Genomic DNA, 19962 nt, shown 5'->3' with positions numbered 1-19962 from the left:
TTGACTAACATTATTTGCATTTTCTCATTTTCCAATCACAATGAATAAATTTCAAGATCATTCATGCTGCTGTAACTAAAACATAACTGAAGTATCATTAACTATCATCGGAACTCTTAAATTTAAATCTATAAATCAGAAAACTGCTCAAAGTCCAATAGTCCATTAAATTGTCAACTCAAAACCTTAATGACTATACATTCAGCACATCAATGATATGGCCTTCATTAGTTAACTTGTATGCTAGGTATCTAATGACTATAATGATTATTAACAGTATCTAAAAGCTAATCAATCTTAATTGGCTTTAAATTATTTTTCAACAAATGAAGTTTAAACCGATCGAGAACAACATCAATATAACAAATATTGGACTTCAGATAGGTTTAGGTCTGTCCTAACTTAATTTTCCATTATAGAAGTGAAGTTTCCAGCATACCGTAATAGCACATAATATGGGCATTTGAGAAGTCATTAATACCTTGGTTCTGAAAAATAGCATCATTTGCAAGAACACTTTCAGCTATAACAACACCACTGCAGCAAAAGCAATTCAATAAATCAGACAAAGTAAAATGGTACCAAATGAATTTATTTGATGAGAAAACTGTTATGGGTCCATGAATAGGATCATATCACAGGTCTTTTCACAAGAAAATCCTTGATTTCCCTTGCTTTTCATGTTCTTTGAGTCCCATATCCTTGATACTCAATTTGGTGATTTGTAAGAGATCACTCTAACTCCCTAATTCTGAATATTTTCTCAAGATTTAATGATTGATTTCTTATTGAAAATCGCTGCATCTTATAGGAGACAAGTAGACATCACAATAGCAAAGAGTTCTTACTTAGAAAAACTATTATGATATGCCTAAATAATGCCTAAATAAAATAATCTACCTAAATAATAACAAAACGATGTTTTCCTAATTAATAGGAAACTTATTGCTGAAATTGATCTTTTTTTTTCCGGTGTCATAACATTACTCCACTCTTGGACTAGATCTTGTCCACAAGCTCGATTTGAGGAATGGATTCATCTTCATCCTCCTCCAGGGTCCTCTTGTTCTAGCCTATAATACCAGAGTTGTGTCTCTTCTGTCTTATGGCATGCAGTCAATTCAACCTCGTCCTTTTCTGTTGTCCATTGGTTGATGAAAAATTGTTCACATAAGTGAAACCATCCCAAAGAATCCATATTTCCATTAAAGGAAGGAAATTCCAACATGTTGTACTTAGGGATGATTGTAGCTCCCTGTGCAACGACTTCAATCTGATATGTTCGAAATAATTAGGCCTAGACTGGTTGGTGGCTATCTTCGATTACACACCCTTCAAGTCTTTTTTTCCAAGCTGCCGTTTTTAGGAACGGTTGCCTCTCCCTGCATCAGCATTGCCACTGGATGTTCATCGAATGATTCAATTGAAATAGTTAACCCCTTAGATGCTTTTTTCTGTAATGGAAAAGTGTGACTCTATCAAGAGCCGCAGATCCTTAATTTCATCTTTAATCTCGGCTGTCAATTGTTCGATCTCGTAACAGGTCTTTTCACAAGAAAATCCTTGATTTCCCTTGCTTTTCCTGTTCTTCGAATCGCCTATCCTTGAAACTCAATTTGGTATTTTGTAAGAGATCACTCTAACTCCCTAATTCTTAATTATTCTCAAGATTTAACGATTGATTTCTTAGTGAAAAATTGATGCCTCTTACAGAAGACAAGTAGACATTACAATAGGAAAGAATTCTTACTTAGGAAAACTATTATGATCACTTTTCCTAAAATAATGCCTCAATAATAGAAAAGTAAAATGCTACCATCTAAGTAAATAAATATATATTATTTCTTAAAAGATAATCGGCCTAAATAAGATAATCTACCTAAATAATAACAAAACGATATTTCCCTAATTAATAGGAAAGTTATTGCTGAAATTGATCTTTTTTTGACAGTGTCATAACAAAAACACAGCAAAAGACATCATCATAAGCAAAATATCTGAAGTAAAAAAAAAGTTGTCTTCCTTTTTTGTTTCCTTTTCGCAAGAATAAATTCCCAAATACAATTACTTTGGCTGATGAGACATATATCACAACCATAGGACATTGCACAAGAACGTAGATACAAAGATAATGTACACAAGACTGCCAAGTCAAACAGACTTATACATTAACTTTCTATATTTTTAGACTCTTACCTGCAAAAATTCCAACGATTCTCATTAATTAAGCTTTCCATCTTCATGCGGCTTCAAGCCTTCTAATATTAAGTATCAACAGCTCAGTCTCTCTTTTTTCTTTCTTTTGCTTAATGCCTTGAGCAAAAGGAATCTAAGAGACAAAAAAAAAACAGATTTACCAGATTGAAGTACAAAGAACAGCAAACAAACCTCCAAAAGCATAAACACAAATGATAAGGATGAGCTATTCACCATGGAGGGCAAATAGGAAAATTCAGGACATTCAGCTAAAAGTTATTCCTTGCGCACAAAAAAAAGGTTCATCCGATCCACCAACTTACATGCATTTTCAGAGTTCTACAAACACTGAAGCGTGTAAGATGAAATTCCAATTGCATTCAATAATATAATGATTGAAACAAAAGCTTCGCATCTCATCTCCATTCTTGATTTGATAAACATCACTTTTGTTTTCCTTTTTACCTGACTGTCAATTTTTATGGGTGTGAATTGTACGTAGTGATTCAAAATAATTACAAGTATTTATATCGAAGCTTATGACTAATTCCTAATATTTCTCCTATAATTGCTCCCTAATTTATTGTTGTGATTGCTCTTTTATTTTCTTCCATTACAGTTTAGTATCTTCGCATATATAGCCTATAGCTAGCCATGTACAGAATAGGAGATTGATTCATAATTTACAACTACTAATTCCCACACTCACCCTCAACTTGTGAATAGGAATTTTCCATTCCTTAGTGAGAATGTCAGCAATTTGTCCGTGTCTTGGCACATATGGAGTGCATGTCAAACAACATTCTTCCAAAATCACACATTTCCAAGGATAGATTCAGATTCAAGAAGTTCAGGTTTTGACTGATTGGACTCATGAGGATATGTTCCGATTCATTTTGATTTTGGTTGGATTGGACTAAGGTGGAAATAAGCAATCAAATTCTGACAGTCTAAGAATGGGTTGCTTATCTTTCTTAACTTTCTCCCCTCAAAAGATAAGTTTAGATGAAGCGGGCTTCTTGCTCATTGAAGGTGACGTCTTTGGACAAATTAATTTTTTTGGAAGGAGGATGATAACACTTATACCCTTTTTTAGTTGATGAATAACCCACAAAGGTGCACTTCAAGGCCCTAGGATCTAATTTTACACGGTCTTGGCTATGGATACGAGCACAGGACACACACCAGATTCTGGTAGAATGAAGAGAGCACCTCCATTGGACTTTTGAAATCTAAGACTCTAGGGGTAGTCTGTTAATGAGATGAGTGGCAGTTAGAACTGCTTCCCCCAAAAAATATTTTTGTACATTTTCTGAAAAGAAATTGCTCGAGTTTGGTCTAAAAGGTGTCCATTTTTTCATTCGGTGATACCATTCTATTGCGGTGTTTTGACACTATAACTTATGAATTACCCCCTCTTTCTGACAGTTAGGAGTGAGAGTTTGCTTGAAATAGTTTTTGGCATAGTCTCACCTAAGTCTTTTGATATTTCCATCAAACTCTTTCACTTTGCGTCTACAGACACTTATTTAAATCTTCTAGAAAGAGTCGGTACGTCAGCAGATTACCCGTGAGTTGGCACTTTAGTATTTACCATCGAAACGAAAGTTGGGAACACATAACTAACATTTGACTTCTGTTTGAGCAAGAAAACCTAGATAACTCGGGTGCAATCATCAATAAAGGTCACATATCATCGGTGCCCTTTACACAGTTGAAAGGGTTGAGGGACCCCATATATCACTATGAACAAGGTAAAAGGGACAGGTACTTTTGTTACTAATTGGGAAAGGTTCACACTTGTGGTTAGCAATTTCACACGCCTCACATTGAAGACTCTCAACGTCTAGTTAATGAAGGAAACAAATATTTAATAGTTCAAAATGATGGATGACCTAACCGACAATGATATAAAAAGACCTTTTCTTTATTTGATAACAAAGGCTCGACATGAATGAGTATGTAGATCTGTTCTTGAATAGGTTCGACCTGTTTGATTCCTCAAGATAGTAAAGACATTCCATTCTAGCTAGCACTTCCTATCATCTTTCCCGAATCCTTCTTCTAAAATACATAGTGACTCGTGTGAAATATAACATTGAAAAAAAAATTGTGAGTTTCTGTATAGATACTAGATTAGTGGATAGCTTAGGAACATAAAGAACATTTCACAAGGTTATGCACGAGCTTATTATGGCATCTCTTCTGCCAGGTACAGTTGCTAAGGATCCATCTGTTGTGGCCATTTTCTTATTTCTTGGGCATGGAGAGTATGTAGTGAAATGTTTGGATGAATAAGTCATGTGGTTTGTGGCTCATGTTGGGTTCTCCAGGTTGTTAAGCAATTCTCTCACCCTTTCCACTTCATCTTGATTGAGACCTTTTAATTTCTACTTATCTTCTCTTAAGGTGCTTTAGTTGAAACATGTGTCTTCCCATTGCCGTTTTGTTGATATCCTTTCTGCCCCCACTCACGACTTTGTGGCTTCCCGCACAATTTCCAGCACTTCTCCCTTGTGTGGCATGCATTTTTGCAGTACGTGCACCACAAGTCATCACGATTTTGAGACTTGGGTGAAATACTTCTTCCAGTCTCATTGATAATTCTTTTTTCATTGCAAGCCAAACTATGTATTGCACCTTTATCTACCATAGCTGAAGCATCAGCAACTTCTACTTTCTTCACTCCAGATAATGTCCACTACTTCATTAAAGCATGGAACTTTCTGTTTTCCAAGTATTTGGATTCTTACATGATCAAGCTCAGAGTTCAATCTCACAAGGAAGTCATAGGCTCTGTCCTATTCAATTAACTCTTTTAGTGCAGTTGCATCATCAGGACACTTTGTCTGAGTTACTGGATAATGATCAGGCTCCTGCCATAGAGACTTTCGTTGGTTGGCATATTCCATGACAAAATTTGTTTCCTTGTTTTCCCACAATGGTTTTACCTTCCGTTTCATAACTGCGCCGCATCCCTAACCTTTTGAGTATGTTTGCTGAATCGCATCCCAAACATCTTCAATTGTAGCCATGAACATCATTGTATCACGTATTTCGGGCATCATTGGATTCCAAACCCATGCCATTATCATGGAGTCCTCTTCATCCCACACTTCAAAACTTGGATCTCCTTACTTTGGTCTTGTTCCCAGCAAATGACTGATCTTCCCCTTGTCTTTTAGTATAGTTTGAACAAGTTGAGACCACTTGAGATTAAAAAAAAATCCATTCAATTTGTAGGCAGCTTGTATGATTTGCAATTCCACAAAAGATTGATTTTCTAGTTCCTTCATTTAATGAAGCCACGGTAATAGATTCAATCCTCCTCACTTTTGTCATCTTTCTTTACTTAAAAATGCAGCTGACAATCCGAACGAAACTAGTCAATAGAACCAATCTCGACAGATAGTTGATAATTAGAATTACCAGCAATATAGGCTGGTGAAAAAATATTGTAAATACTCTATTTTATGAGCAGAAAATACAGTAAAACAGAGATATAAAAAGAATGGAACAAATTGGCAATGAAGGCCAACCCCTTTAATTTCCCAGAAAACTACAATTCTGATACCATGTTAATTTTTATGGTATTAATTCAAAAAAAAAATATTATAGATATTTATATTGGAGCATAAGACTAATTCTTATATTTCTCCTATAATTGCTCCCTGATTTTCTGTTGTGATTGCTCCCTTATTTTCTCCTCTTGCAGCTTAGTATGTTCAAACATATAGTCTACAGCTAGCCATGTACATATTAGGAGACTTGATTCATAATTTACAGCTACTAATTCCCACATGGACCTATATCTTAATGTCTCAAGCACATACAGAACTCAACAAGGATATGCCCATTTGGTAATAAAATGTGCCACAAGGTTCAAATTTCAGCTTCATTGGGAAAAGTTTCTTTTCTGAATTTCATGACCATTACATGTTCAAGAATGCCTTTTTTATTTTCAGTTTGTAGACCCAATAATCATCATCAGCTAAACTATAAGATGATTGAGTCCTTACCTCAAGATGAAAATTAAGGTATTTGCAATATATGCAACCATCTCCCTGGGAAAATAAAATGCAAATGATTAGAATTACATCCTTCAATGAAATATTAGGTCAACACATGAACAAAAGAAAACATCTCACATATGTTTTGGTGGAAATAAACCGTGGTGCAGAGCTGATGACCAGTTGCACTATTAAGCCACTTCCACTATCATTATTGTAATATATATATGGCCTAACTGGAACTATATTGAAACTAAAGTAGCAGGAAGAGGAATGTGCCACTAAATAATAAAAAGGAATATCAAAAAAGTCAAAATCATGCGGCTCTCAAACTTCCTTCAAAGTTTAGAAGCGCCTCTAAAGCTATCCATCTGTCCCTTTTTCTTTATAACATGGTAGAGTCTTTATTACTTCCAAACTACAACAATATTTCAAAACATTATTTATGAAATCTGTCATGGAACCAATTGAACTAAAAGCTTAAGCTTATAGTTAAGGCCCAACACAGGCCCATCTAACCATGTGTTGAAATTTAATCGACATATAGGATTGTCAGGATTCGAACCCTCGACCATTTAGTCTAAAGAGGCTCTAATACCATGCCATGGAACCAATTGAACTAAAAGCTTAAGCTTATAGTTAAGGCCCAAAATAGCTTTTCTTATTAAAGCTGACAAAATCCAATAGAGATTTCAGATTTTTCAAGGCTAGTTCTTTTCATTCTCCCATGACTCAATTATGTAAGAAAATTGTGGCTACTTCATGGCTGAAGTTACATAAGGAGATTCAATTTCCTTTCAATTATATATTTCTCTACAAAACCACTCACTTCAATGTTCTAAACCAATTAATAAGAATCAGGAGTTAAAATCTGTTTGAAGATAGTTCAAGTATGGCTCTGCACATGTTAATTTCTATACCATACACAGAAATGTCGGTTAGCAAAATTTCTCATGTATTCCATATGATAGTTTTCAGTCCTCGTTTTCTGTGAAAGAAATGAAACCAAAAGCTTCCCTTCTTAAGTTTCATTTTAATGATGGTCATAGAATATTTCACAGGTTACTTTTAGTTCCCTTTTTTTTCTCCTCTACATCAATTAAAATAAATAGCATCAGATTTACCAGAAGTAATGCAAACTCTTTTGACCATCACCCGTGAAAGCAGTCCTAGCAGCTGCCGCATAGAACCTGTCCCGTTTGTACTCATGATTAAAAGCAATGAAAAGAAAAGGAAAACGTTTAAATAGTTTAACCATCATTTTTCAAAGTTGCAAACACAACATTGATATTTTATCAACTTACATTCCTAAAGTCATCACTGCTAAAATGCCAGAAACATGAAGACCTTCCTGTGCCTATCAAATAAAAAAGTTTGATCATAAGATTGCTGGGCACTGTAGAGGGAACTTGCTTATAATGAAAGACTATTAATTTAAACCATCCTTATGCGATGTTGTTATGGTTTCACATGAATTTCAATAAAGGCTCAATGAAATACTTAATAAGTATCCACTTCAAGAAAAAACTACTCCATATTTCTTGTCCAGTCTTTTTCTCCTCCTAATTCATTTTCCACATAGAAAAAAAAAAGGAAAAGCAGTTATAGGAAAATAGAAATTGTTCAGAACTGAATAAAAAAAAAAATTCGCCAAACTTGTTTTCCAATTTCTGTCAAGTGTCTCTGCAAAACATTTTTGTATTCTCAGTTGGTAAATACATTTCCTCAAACAATTTCGGGAAAACGGAAGTTCCCCACTGCCTGATTTTGCTTGTCTAGGTCAAACAAAAATATATAAGACACCATTGAAATTGCTCATTCATCTCAAATGTTACAGAAAAATAATAATTAAAAAGAAGACAGCAATAGATCAAGAGGAATCAATCAATAAAAAGAGTCCTTAGTGAAGAACAATGGGGATCTTAATGATATCATAGACTATCAGGTTGTCAAAAGATGATAAAGAAAAGGAAAACCAAATAAAAACTTAACCAGTAAACAAAAGGGCAGTAGAGAACAAAGAATTTACTGGGACATAAAACCTATCCTTCCAAGTAATCTGAGTTTTCCATTTTGAAAATTTAATTTAAAGAACCTTGTGATGTACAAACCATGCTACAGAAACTCCAGTGGAGTTAATGAGTTTCTCCTGAACAACACAACTGACATTTCACTTTTCATCAATTTAGATAGTAATCAAAATAATAAAAGAGCCTTCCTTAGATGGAGAGGGACAGACAGTGAAATAAGTGATATAGCTCACAGCAACTGTCAACGTAATCTCTATCACCGTGTCGTTGAAAATAAAGCCCAGCCATAGAACAGATATTATTCCAAAAGCAAGACCAATGCCTACACTGAACCAAGAAAAGAATCTCAAAACCACAGAAAAGTGCTTACTAATACTGACTAGTAGTAACTGACACCTACGCTCCAAAGGCATTTTGTGCCAGAAATCTGACAATCTCCCCTGCATTAGAGCTCTCTCCAAGGACCATGCGATAAAACAACTGATAGACAACAATTGATATCCTGGACATATGAATTAAGTGCACTCAGAGAATGAAGAATATAAATATAGCATGGTAAGTCCCAAGTAATCTATGAAACAAGATGTGGACATATATTAGTTGGCTCCATCTTTCACTTGCTCAGATTCTCCAATAAACTACAGTCCATCAGATAAACAAAAAACATCTATAAAACATATTACCCATCATTCATCAGGGATTCTCCTTCAATTATTGTGCTCAATTTTTTACTCGTACCCAGCTCTTTTAACAGAGCAATAACTGCTACAGGATCAGTAGCGCTCAAAAGCCCCCCAAGCAACAATGATGTTTTCCAGCTCCAGTTATAAGGGAAAGTAAGCTGCAGTGTAGGACTGAAGATTAAATTTATAAAACCAGGAATACAGCTTTAAAAATAACTAGTAATCTCGAGCAAACCTTTAGAGCAGATCCAATACAGAATGTAGAGATCAATACTCCTGGACCAGCAAGCAGGAGCATTTGTGCCATACATCTCTGTAGAAGCATGAGAAAAGGAGTTGTTCACTAAAAGTACAAGAAAACTCTAATTATCCAACCAATGGTTCGCATAAGTTCACAAGAGTTTAGAGGATAAAGATTAGTTGTCCTTTTATCAAGGGCTTAAAACCACAATGTCCTAATGAGTAAATAACACATCAAAAGAAATTGAAAACAAATAACATGAAAAATACCTTAGATAAACTTAATGGAGCAAAGCAAAAAAATGAAGGGAGCAGGAAAACCGAGCATTCATATGCATCAGATATTAATATGGATTGTTGTGAAATCGAGATTCGACTCGTGACTCGAAATCCTCATTTTTGGAATTGGGACTCGTGAATCGAACCGAATCGTAAGATTTGGATCAAGTTCAAAATATTATAGAAAAAATAAAACATTAACCATTTTTAACTTTAAATATTAGCCTAAAAATGCGATTTTGATATCCAACTAGAAATTATATCAAGTTATCAACCAAACACTTAAGTTAAAATTCAAATCTAATGCAAGAAAAGAAAACACAGACAGAAAGTTGAAGAGAACGAAAAGAATAGTGTGGGACATTTGAGAAGAACGAAAGAAATACAAGAGAAAACGAAAAGAAAAGAAACAGAGAAATGGAAGGAAAGAAAGAGTTGGAATATGTAAATTCTAAAGTGTCTCCTATTTGTATTCCATAACTTCTTAATTAGTTTTTTTTATGCACATGCGTTTTTTACTCTTTAAAAATTAAAAACAGTTTTTTTTAATGGAGTTCATGAATCGACTGAATCGGTGGACTCGGCCGATTCATGTCCGATTCTTTATGATTTGGAGTCGTACCATAGATACGACTCGAAATCAGATAGAATCGGATCGAATATTACGAGTCGACTTACAATTCTAACAACTATGGATTGGGTTTTTAACTATAAGCCTAAGCTTTTAGTTCAATTGGTTACAGGACATGGTACCAGAGCCGCTTTGACCAAGTGATCTTGCAACCTCATTTGTTGATTTAATTGCAGGACATGATAATATGGACCTTCGTTCTGCACAATTTAAGCCCGGTGGACATTGGCGTGAAGGGTGTGTCAAATACTAATATGGATTGTGCCTTTAACTATCAACTTAACCTTTTCAGTTCAATTGGTTCCATGACAATATGTAAAGAAATAGCTTTCTTTATCTTCCACCAGGGAGCACAACTCCCTCATACGCCCATATTGCATCTGCCTCCTCTAGAAAGCACTGAATCAAGCACAAGTTAGCAGCTCTCCATATAATTAATGCATTTAAAACCCCTTCTGAACTGCTTCTCCCTTCAAGCTTGTGGTCATCTGAAATAAGCATGGCTACTTCTCAATTCGTGGATCAAAAATTAAGAAACTGGGGGTTTGTTTGAAAGGGATGTGACTAATGGATTTGGTAGCTTTCTAATCAACAATTTCTTGCATTTTCACGGACAACGTGGATGATATTTTGATCCAATGATAGAAGGGGTATGCTATCCTCCATGCAAAAGAATATGAACAAGTTTTTAAAGCAACTTGTAATAAAAACTCAACTTGTAGATTACTTTTAAAGCAATTGGATACTCCTCTGTGCTTGATTAAGACCAAAAAGGTTGCATAAGGATATTATTAAAAAATTCTACCACTGTTGAAGAAGTTATGCCCTCAGTTTCAGAATTTGTCTAGCTTAGCTTTGATTGTGAGTCGTGTCAGTTTGCTAAACATCACCGTTTGGCTTCCCCTCCCCGAGTCAATAAAAAGTCAAATTTTCCATTTGAATTAGTACATTTTGATGTTTGGGTTCTTGTTCCGTTGTATCAAAACCGGGTTTTAGATATTTTGTTACTTTTATGGATGATTATTCTCGAACTACTTGGTTATATTTAATGAAAAGTCGTTCTGAATTATTTACTCATTTTACTACTTTTTGTGTTGAGATCAAAACGCAATTTAATGTTTTGGTTCATACACTACGAAATGACAATGCTAAGGAATATTTTTTTAGACCATTTCAATCTTTCATGATTCATAATGGTATCCTACATCAAACTTCTTGTGTTGATACACCATTCCAAAATGGTGTTGATGAACGCAAGAATCGTCATCTACTAGAGCTCTTATGTTTCAAACACGTGTTCCTAAACACTTTTGGGTTGATGCTGTCTCTACATCATGCTTTCTGATCAACCGCATGCCTTCTTCTATATTAAACAGTGAGACTCCTTATGGTACCCTCTTTCCTCACAAACCCCTGTTTATTGTGTCACCTCGTATTTTTGGGAGTACTTGCTTTGTTCGGGATGTTCGCCCACAAATCACTAAACTAGACCCCAAAGCCTTTAAATGTGTCTTCCTTGGATACTCTCGTCTTCAAAAAGAGTATCGTTGTTTTTCTCCATCTCTTGATAAATATTGATGGAGAGCAGGGTCTTAGGGCCAATTTATTAAATCCAATTCAAGAAAGACCCAGGGTCTGGAAAGTTTACACAAGTGGGGGCAAGGGTCCTATAGGACAAAAGAGTAATTAGTTACGGAAAGTTAGTTATGTGTGGGTGCTGTAAAGGAAAAAGGGGAATATATGTGTGCGTGGGTTCTGTGTGTTGGGTATCTGGAATTCTGTTATTTTGTTGTGGGCTGCCTAAGTGCTTAGGCTCTGCCATTTTTGGTTAGAGAAGGGGATTGAGTGTATTCAATCCATTTATCTTTCTTTTATTCCTTCAATCTAATGTTCTCTATTTTGCATATCAATGAATTCCTCATTAGAGTGATTGTGTGCGTTTGTGTTGTGTTGCGAGATAAACATTACTCTGTTTGAGGATTTGCGTTTACATTCTCTATCAAATTGGTCCGACCTGCCGGATTGACGATGGAAAAACCTTCAGACCTTAAGCTGGTAATTAAGGCTTAATAATAGTTTTTATATTAATCTATGAATACGGGTTGGAGATCTTGTTGCAATACCTTGTACCCTATAAACTTCTATGGAAGAATGTTTAGAAGTCTTACTTCCCTAAACTATCTTGCTGAATCAATTAGAAGCTTGTTAAGAGAGAACTCCACCATTTATTTGGAGCTCGTTGACAGAGAGCTCCACGGGCTTCAGATTTAATTTGTTGGAAAAATGATTTCTTTTAGTGAATGGCAATAGCCTTAAAATAAGAGTTACAAGCAGTACTTTATTAGGAACTAACTACGGCAACAACAATAGCATCCAACTATAACTAGGAAAGTAAATCATAATAGGAAATAGCATAAATAGCACCGACTCCTAACTCCTATGGGATAAAGCTGATTGCTAATTTTAATAGAAACAGAACTATTAAAGAAATGATTAAAGATATAACAGAATACTAATCCAGTTAGGACTCTAAAACTGCCTGTTTCCTAACAAAATATGATGGCTCAATCAATTTTCCAGATAAACAGAGTTGATGAATAGTGTGCATAATCATTTTAATGAGCCAGAAGCCCAAAACTTTCATTCCCTTTGTATCAATTTCCCTAGTTACCCTAAAACCATATGAAGGATATGCTTTGGAAAAGAAGAATACTCAAGGCAAGTGCAATGTGATATAAAATCCCTCTGTTAATGCAGAACAACAATGACAACCAATTTAATCTTGGCAACGATGCACAATAAAGCACAAGATATTAGAACGTGTTGTCTGACATGTCACCTTAAAACAATGTAAAAAATTGACCCACCAAATGAATTTCACTATATGGCTTTGTTGCTTGGGGTGTCCATTAAGGTATGCAAGTTAAGGAAATCACTGTATGGCTTAAAACAATCTCCTCGTGCCTGATTTGGAAGATTCAGTGCTGCAGTAATTGAATTTGGCTTCCGTCCAAGCGCATATGATCATTCTGTTTTCTTCTCATCATCAAGTTCAGGATGTATTATGCTGGTTATGTATGTCGATGACATTGTGATTACCGAGAATGCTACAATCCGGATTATGAAGCTGAAAGTGTTTTTAGACAAAGGACCTAGGACCATTGAAATACTTCTTGGAAAAGTATCCTGCAACAGAAAGGGAATTTGTCTAACTCGGAGAAAATACTGTGTAGACTTGTTAAGTGAAGCTGGTTCAATTGAGTCAAAGGCTTATGATGCCCTTACAATACCAAATGTAAAGCTCAAGGCTGACGAGGGCAATCTTCTGGAAAATCTGGAAAGATACAAAAAGAATTGTAGGAAAGTTGAATTATCTTACCATCACACACCCCAATATTGCCTTCCCCGTAAGTGTGGTAAGTCGGTTAATGTCCTCTCCTAGGACTTCACATTGAGATGCAGTAAATCATATTTTGAGATATCTAAAAGGTGCCCCTGAACGCGGTATGTTGTATCAAACCACGGCCACCACAGTGTAGACGGTTTCACAAATGCAGATTATGCTGGAGACTTACAGATAAACGTTCTACCACTAGTTTTGGAGGCAATCTTGTATCTTAGAAAAGCAAGAAAGAGAGGGTGGTCTCTAGATCCAGTGCATAATCTAATATCGAGCTATAGCTCGGACTACATGTGAACTTATGTGGTTACGTCATTTACTTGGTGAAATTAGGTTTGCTCAAACAAAACCAATGAAGTTATGGTGCGACAATGAAGCGGCTATCTATATTGCGAGTAACCCCGTGTTTAATGAAAGAACCAAGCATATAGAAGTTGATGGCCATTTTACACGAGAAAAGTTAGAAGATTGTACAATCACAACTCCACACGTCAGAACTGGGAGTCAATCAGCGGATGTGTTTACCAAAGCCTTACCGGCAAATTGAATCAATTATATTTGTACCACGTTGGACATGATCAAAATCTATGCTCCAGCTTGAGGGAAGTGTTACTGATTGTTGCAGCCTGTTAGAGTTGTAACAATATGGGCAGTATGGGTTTAACTCATTAGGCATGGGTTCCCCTTATCATTAGTATAGTATATTTACCTTATCTCTTTAGTATTGTGTATAAATAGGATGTAAACTTATTTCCTTAATACCTTTCTCTTTGCAATTACATGTTTTTCACTTTTAATGAAAGATTGGAACGCGATTAAGAGGTTAGACATCCCAACTAGGTTGGCACCCCTAACGCACTTAACCAACCCTGAATATTATTAATAAAAAAAATGAAAATTACAAAAGGGGGAGAAAATTAAAGGAAACGAATATGAGCAACATTACAAAGGTCATCGAAAACATGAAATTGGCAAAAATAAGGCGCAGAGTGCCACCAGTGAAGCGCTGATGCAGATAACGGCGACAAAAAAGACGGCAGAGCTAGGTGGCCGGCGGCGGGCGCCGGCGGATGGTGGCCGGCGGCGTGCGGTCGGCGGTCGGCGATCGGCCGGCGGTGCAAGGGTCTGATGCTGGCAGGTGGAGATTAGGTCATCGCAAGAGAAACCTAGGTCGCCATTTTTTCTTCCTGTCTGTGTTTTCTCAAACCCCACATGTTTTTCACTTATTTAAAGGTATAAAGGTACTAAGAACTTGTCCCAAATACTATTGCTCAGAAATACAACTATAGTATGAATCCAGAATGTAGACATATTGGTAGTTCACAACTTTCTTGTACAAGCCAATAAATAGGTGACCAACTTCTCTCCCCACCCTAGCAACCTTTAAACTCCTTGTATCAGTGAAGTGTTGTTTTAGTCCAACGACCCAAATATTTCAGGTTAGAGTTAAACTAGAAGTCTAAAACACTAAAAAGAATGAGAGAAAATAAACCTTGATCTGGTGCATTTCCATTGAAAAGGAACTCTCAAAAAGAAGGGCAGGAAGGAAAACAGCCAATAATAGATCAGGATCAATGTTTGCCCCTGCATTTATATGTTGTAGTTAAACGCGTTTCGTAAGCTAACATCCGCAGAAGTCTCAGACAGAACTTACAAATGCGGATGCTGTCCCCAATCTTTCCCAGTTGATGATCTGTACCATATTCTGCAAATAAATTCATGTTTAATATCTTTGGCCAACCAAATTGCCAGAGTGCAAATGAACAAATTTTACTCAAACGCATATGAATGTACAAAAAACAAAACCAATGGAAAACATTACTAAAGACGAGTGAATAAACAAGGAATAGAACTTAGCATAGTAGCATATATAGTGCCTGAGACTCTCCAAAGTGAGATGATGCATTACAGTTACAGAAAGCAAACAACAATAGATAAGAGCAATAATACAAACACCAAGAAGAAATCTATAAGAATAAAGGGAAGGCCTAGAAATATCTTATTAATGTATTTGAGCATAAGTGAATCAAAATCATCTATCTGTATATTGCTAAATTAACACAACCGAATGAATTCAGATTTTGAAATGAAGCATAAAGTCAGCAGGAAACTTGTCGATTTTCAAACTTGAAATAGGGGGAAGAAGCATCAAAAGCAAAATCATAGAGCTAAAATAGAGGGAGGAATTAAGTTCAAAATAGGAACAGTTAAAAAGGAAGAAAGAAAGAAAGAAAGAAACTAGAGATGATGAAACCTAAGGATCCAAGAGCAATGCCGATGATGAGCAGAGCAACAGTGTAAGGAACTACAGTTCCGCGTAAGACATGCCTGCATGCAATCCCAAGCACCAAACTTAAGGCAAAGAAAAGGACAGCGCCAGTTGGCTCAGAAGAAGTTTCCCGAGCCAGACTCATATAGAGGAGTTTAGGCTCTACCGCTTTAGCCATTGAATTAGCAGTAGAAAATGAACAAGTGAAGAAAAGACGTGGTGGAGTTGGAGATGAATTTGGATGAACCAAACACTATTTGGGGTCTGCAACTTGGCTGAGCACGGGTACGAAGCCGGCTTTTTTTTTTTTCTTTTTTTTCTTTTTTTCCTAACACCGTACCAAGAGACTGGATGGTTTGGTATTGAATTCGCACGGTGATAAAGGATAAATGTTTGAATAAGGATAAATTTTTGGATAAGAATAAAGGTTGGTATAAGGATAAAAATATAATAAATGAGAATTATGATAGGGATAAAATAATATATTTTATTATTTTAATTTTATTTAAATTACATAACATTAATTTGAGAAGTAAGATGGACTTTTCCATCTTACGGCCTAGTGTCTCATTCTTTTTACATTCTTCTCTTGATGGTTTTGTCCAAAAATCTAAAATACATACGGCCATGGTGTCTTATTTATACTTTGATCAATTTTGGCTCCAAGGGATGTGAACGCAAACATGAAATTGTAAATGCGAATGTTTTCCATAATTTAGTTCTTTTGTATTCACCGTTATGATTCAAAAGGTCATCAAGAAGGGGTGGCGGACAGCGAGAAGGCATCAGTTTTATGATGTTTTTCTTGCTGCAGCGGTTATATTCAGGATTCTGACAGCATGCGGTTGATTTAATAGCTTCTTGCCGCCAAAACAGTGCTCCACAAAAGGGGCATTCGCAGTTGGGGGAACCCATGTTTGAGATTTCAACATCTGTTTGCATAAAAAGGGTATATGGTTGAACATGAAAAGCAACTATCTTGTGAAAGCAAAAGGTTAATGAGGAAAATAGGGATATGAATACTAACTTCTAATATTGTCTCTGGTCATATAGTAATTGTAGACTGTGCAGTCAAGGTTAATTGGAGTTTTGATGAAAGTGCCTATAAGTTGCTGATCATTATGTTTTTCAGGGGCTAAATAAGAGGGATCTGGTATTGAGACCGGGCATTGAGGTGGCAAACACTGCTTTGGGCTCTTTGAGGAACGTCTTCTTTTTGTTGGATTTCCATTGCAAATCATGAGCTGGGATAAGACGATGTCTTCAATGTTTTCTGATAATGCAACGAGTTTAGTAATTTTTGTAATAAACCTGAAGTGAAACCTGTATTAAGGAAGCTGATACATTTTTTTCAGCATTACCAAAATCAACCTGGATAGGAATATCAACAAAATGACCATCCACGATGTCCAAATTGGAAGAAGAATCCATTAATTGAGCAGATGGCAATATGTGTTAAAAAAAGCATGAGCAAACAGGAATGAACAAAAATATAGCGTGGGCTAAATGAACTCATAAAAACTTAGCGTTAATTTATAGTCTGGATAGATGTTGATACATAAAGCGGAGATTCTATAATAGAAGTAACTATGTATGGTTGAGGAGGTTATTGATTTTAGGAACAATAGCCTGCAGACTTGCTAAGAGCCCAACTGCGATGTTCATTTTTTTAAGAGACTGATAATCAGAAAGCAACTTTTCACGAGGGTCTACTATGGCACTCTTAAGTGTGCAGTTGATCAAGATATAAGGTTTGAAGAGATGTGGCCTTTTCGTAGTTGAAATCAGCAATCTGGAAATGGTACAAACGTTGAAGTGATCTGAGGACACTAAGGCATGCTTTGTTTGCTTCTAAGATACTTTCTGCACTGTGGCCACAGTAATCAAATGGATATTCATGGTTGCAAGCATCTATGTATATGTAAGAGACACGACAGACATAATTCCCAGGTTCAGATGAGTCTAGTTCAATGCTTGGAGGAGGAAGATGAAGTTGATTTAGCGTGTAACGGAGTACCGCCTTGAAAGAAAGTATGAAGGTAGGCATCTGTGGCACAAAAATTAGTGAATTACAGACCTAGGCATGTGTAAGCCTTTTCCAGTGTCTACACTATGGGCCAACTGAATGGATGTGCACAATTTAAAAAAGGAATGGAAGACAAATACAAATTAATATAAACAAAGAATTCGACACCAATGTGAAATTCATTTAGAAAATAATATAACAATGGCAGAGACAGTTAAAAAACAACAAAGCACATTAAAGGAAACAGACAAAGTAGGATTGAAGAGCAACAACTCTAAGACATATTTATAAGGTCTGCAAGATCGAAGGTGGTAAACACATTACTCACAGCTTGAAGAGCGTTTATAATGGAAGTGTACATTTGGTTTAGACGATTATATGTGCATATTAAAGCTGATAAGGATTCTGTTCCGGCATCCCGAGCCACTGACAGTAGTTGCATTTTTGAAGTGATTTCAGCTATGTCCTCGGAGCTGAAATCGGACACTTCAAGGTCGTAATAAGGTTTAAAATACTCAAACATTCTAAAGGCGGCTATATTTTTAGCCTCTTCGTAACCCTCCGCACTGTAGCCATATATGTCAACTGTAGGGAAATTTTCTCCATGATATATGCGAGCGGGCAACGAAAAACGGCAGGAAAACAAACTCGTCTGCTCAGAATGGCTCAATGTTTCATTGTAAGGAGGTATTTCCATTTGTGACAGACACTCAAAAAGCAAGCAATATAATGGTAGTTGTATAACAACCATCTGTAGAGCAAGTAGTTAAGCTAAGAAGGAATAGAAAGATGGTCCGAAAAATAAAAGTGAATTACCTTGTTGAAAGCAACTGAGCCGAAGTTATTCTATTAAGATAACAAAAAAAAACAATCAGTTGGATTGGAAAGACAGTTTTTATAAATGGTAGAAAAAATTCATAATCATTTATTCAAATCAGTCACTTACTTTACATCAAAAATAATCATCAAGCATAAGTTTCTTGGGTGTTAAGTTTATAATAAAAAAATGCATTACACATATAGAGAATAAACCATTCAATTTAAAAAGTTCCATCTTTTTGCAAAAGTGAACACCTTAATGATGGATGAATTAATTTATAGTATATTACTCTATTAAGCTAAGAACTTATTTTAACTTTTATAATTTTGCCTTATTGTGAAGTAAATATATAAGTAAAAATAATCATTAGAAATTCAAATAAGATTTGATCTGAACCTGGACTCATCTGAAGCTTAGACATTTAACATATGTAAATCAAAATTATGAAATAATAATTTTGCACTGTTAGAAATAAAGTCAGGAACTATGTTTTAATAAAAACCAGCATGCATAAGCATTATTAAAATTTATTTTATATATTTAACATATAAATAATTGTTTTTTATGTTTAAATATATTGTTTTTTTCCAAACTATTTTTCAATTCCAAGGTCCAAGAACACATATTCTGGACATTTGAAGGGAATGAATTTTTTTTTTAGAGGTAGTATTTGTAGGATTCCACAAAAGGTCATTGAATTTCTTTTAACTGCAAAAAAATCTTTTACTCAATACCCAACAAAATCTGAACAAAACACGAAAACATTTTAATTTTATACAAAAATCTTTGAGAAGCATGGTCTAATACATTCTCCTTAAGTCGACTTGCACAAATGGTTGAAATCAGACATTCATAAATTTGATCTTTTGAGGGAAAAAATATGAAGGGAAAACTGGCCTATTAAACAACACAGCATAAAGTATAAGAGATATTAAAATTTACCTGCACCTGTAAGACCCGCATGGGAAGCCTGGAAGAACAAAATGTGTTAAAGAAAAGAAAGAAGATTGTATGTCAAATTGAAATAAAGAAATATATTATGCAGGAAATGTAAACCCACCGCAAAGTGAAGAATAATGGATGGTTTAGTAGATGAGTAGTCCACTAAGGAGTATGTCCCTATTTATCAGAAGCCAAGAATGTTTCTCACCCCAAAAAATGAAGGCATGAAGAACGGCACAATTAGCAAGGCAATGTAAATACAAATGCAATGGAGAATGACTCAATTAGCAAGGCAATGTAATTGATACTGGTTGTAACAGTTGTGTTGTATTAATTCCTGCAATGATATCTGATGTTTATGACATGTGTTAACTTATGGCACAATTAGCAAGAATGTATTTTGCAAGCAGTGTTTATTTTGTCTATTTGCCCTTCT

The 19962-nt window shown here is 35.5% G+C and overlaps 1 protein-coding gene across 5 annotated transcripts in view; it reads right to left on the bottom strand.

The window, feature by feature from the left end:
- Positions 1–16076, bottom strand: part of LOC136235188 (sodium/hydrogen exchanger 7-like) — a 37069-nt gene extending 20993 nt beyond the window's left edge. For all 5 annotated transcript variants that reach the window (XM_066024739.1, XM_066024741.1, XM_066024740.1 and 2 more), the window contains exons 1-11: positions 15724–16076; positions 15124–15174; positions 14962–15053; positions 9155–9232; positions 8920–9077; positions 8637–8738; positions 8446–8563; positions 7511–7563; positions 7331–7396; positions 6216–6260; positions 482–537 (exon numbers count right to left, since the gene is read on the bottom strand). In XM_066024739.1, coding sequence (XP_065880811.1) covers positions 482–537; positions 6216–6260; positions 7331–7396; positions 7511–7563; positions 8446–8563; positions 8637–8738; positions 8920–9077; positions 9155–9232; positions 14962–15053; positions 15124–15174; positions 15724–15916 — 1012 coding nt within the window. In that variant the 5' untranslated portion in view covers positions 15917–16076. The remainder of the gene's footprint in view (positions 1–481; positions 538–6215; positions 6261–7330; positions 7397–7510; positions 7564–8445; positions 8564–8636; positions 8739–8919; positions 9078–9154; positions 9233–14961; positions 15054–15123; positions 15175–15723) is intronic.
- Between the last annotated feature and the right edge of the window lie 3886 nt (positions 16077–19962).

This window comes from Euphorbia lathyris, chromosome 7 (genome assembly GCF_963576675.1).
Source record: "Euphorbia lathyris chromosome 7, ddEupLath1.1, whole genome shotgun sequence".
Classification (NCBI taxonomy): Eukaryota; Viridiplantae; Streptophyta; class Magnoliopsida; order Malpighiales; family Euphorbiaceae; genus Euphorbia; species Euphorbia lathyris.
The sequence above is the reverse complement of the archived record's forward strand: the minus strand, read 5'-3'. Positions and strand labels throughout refer to the sequence as shown.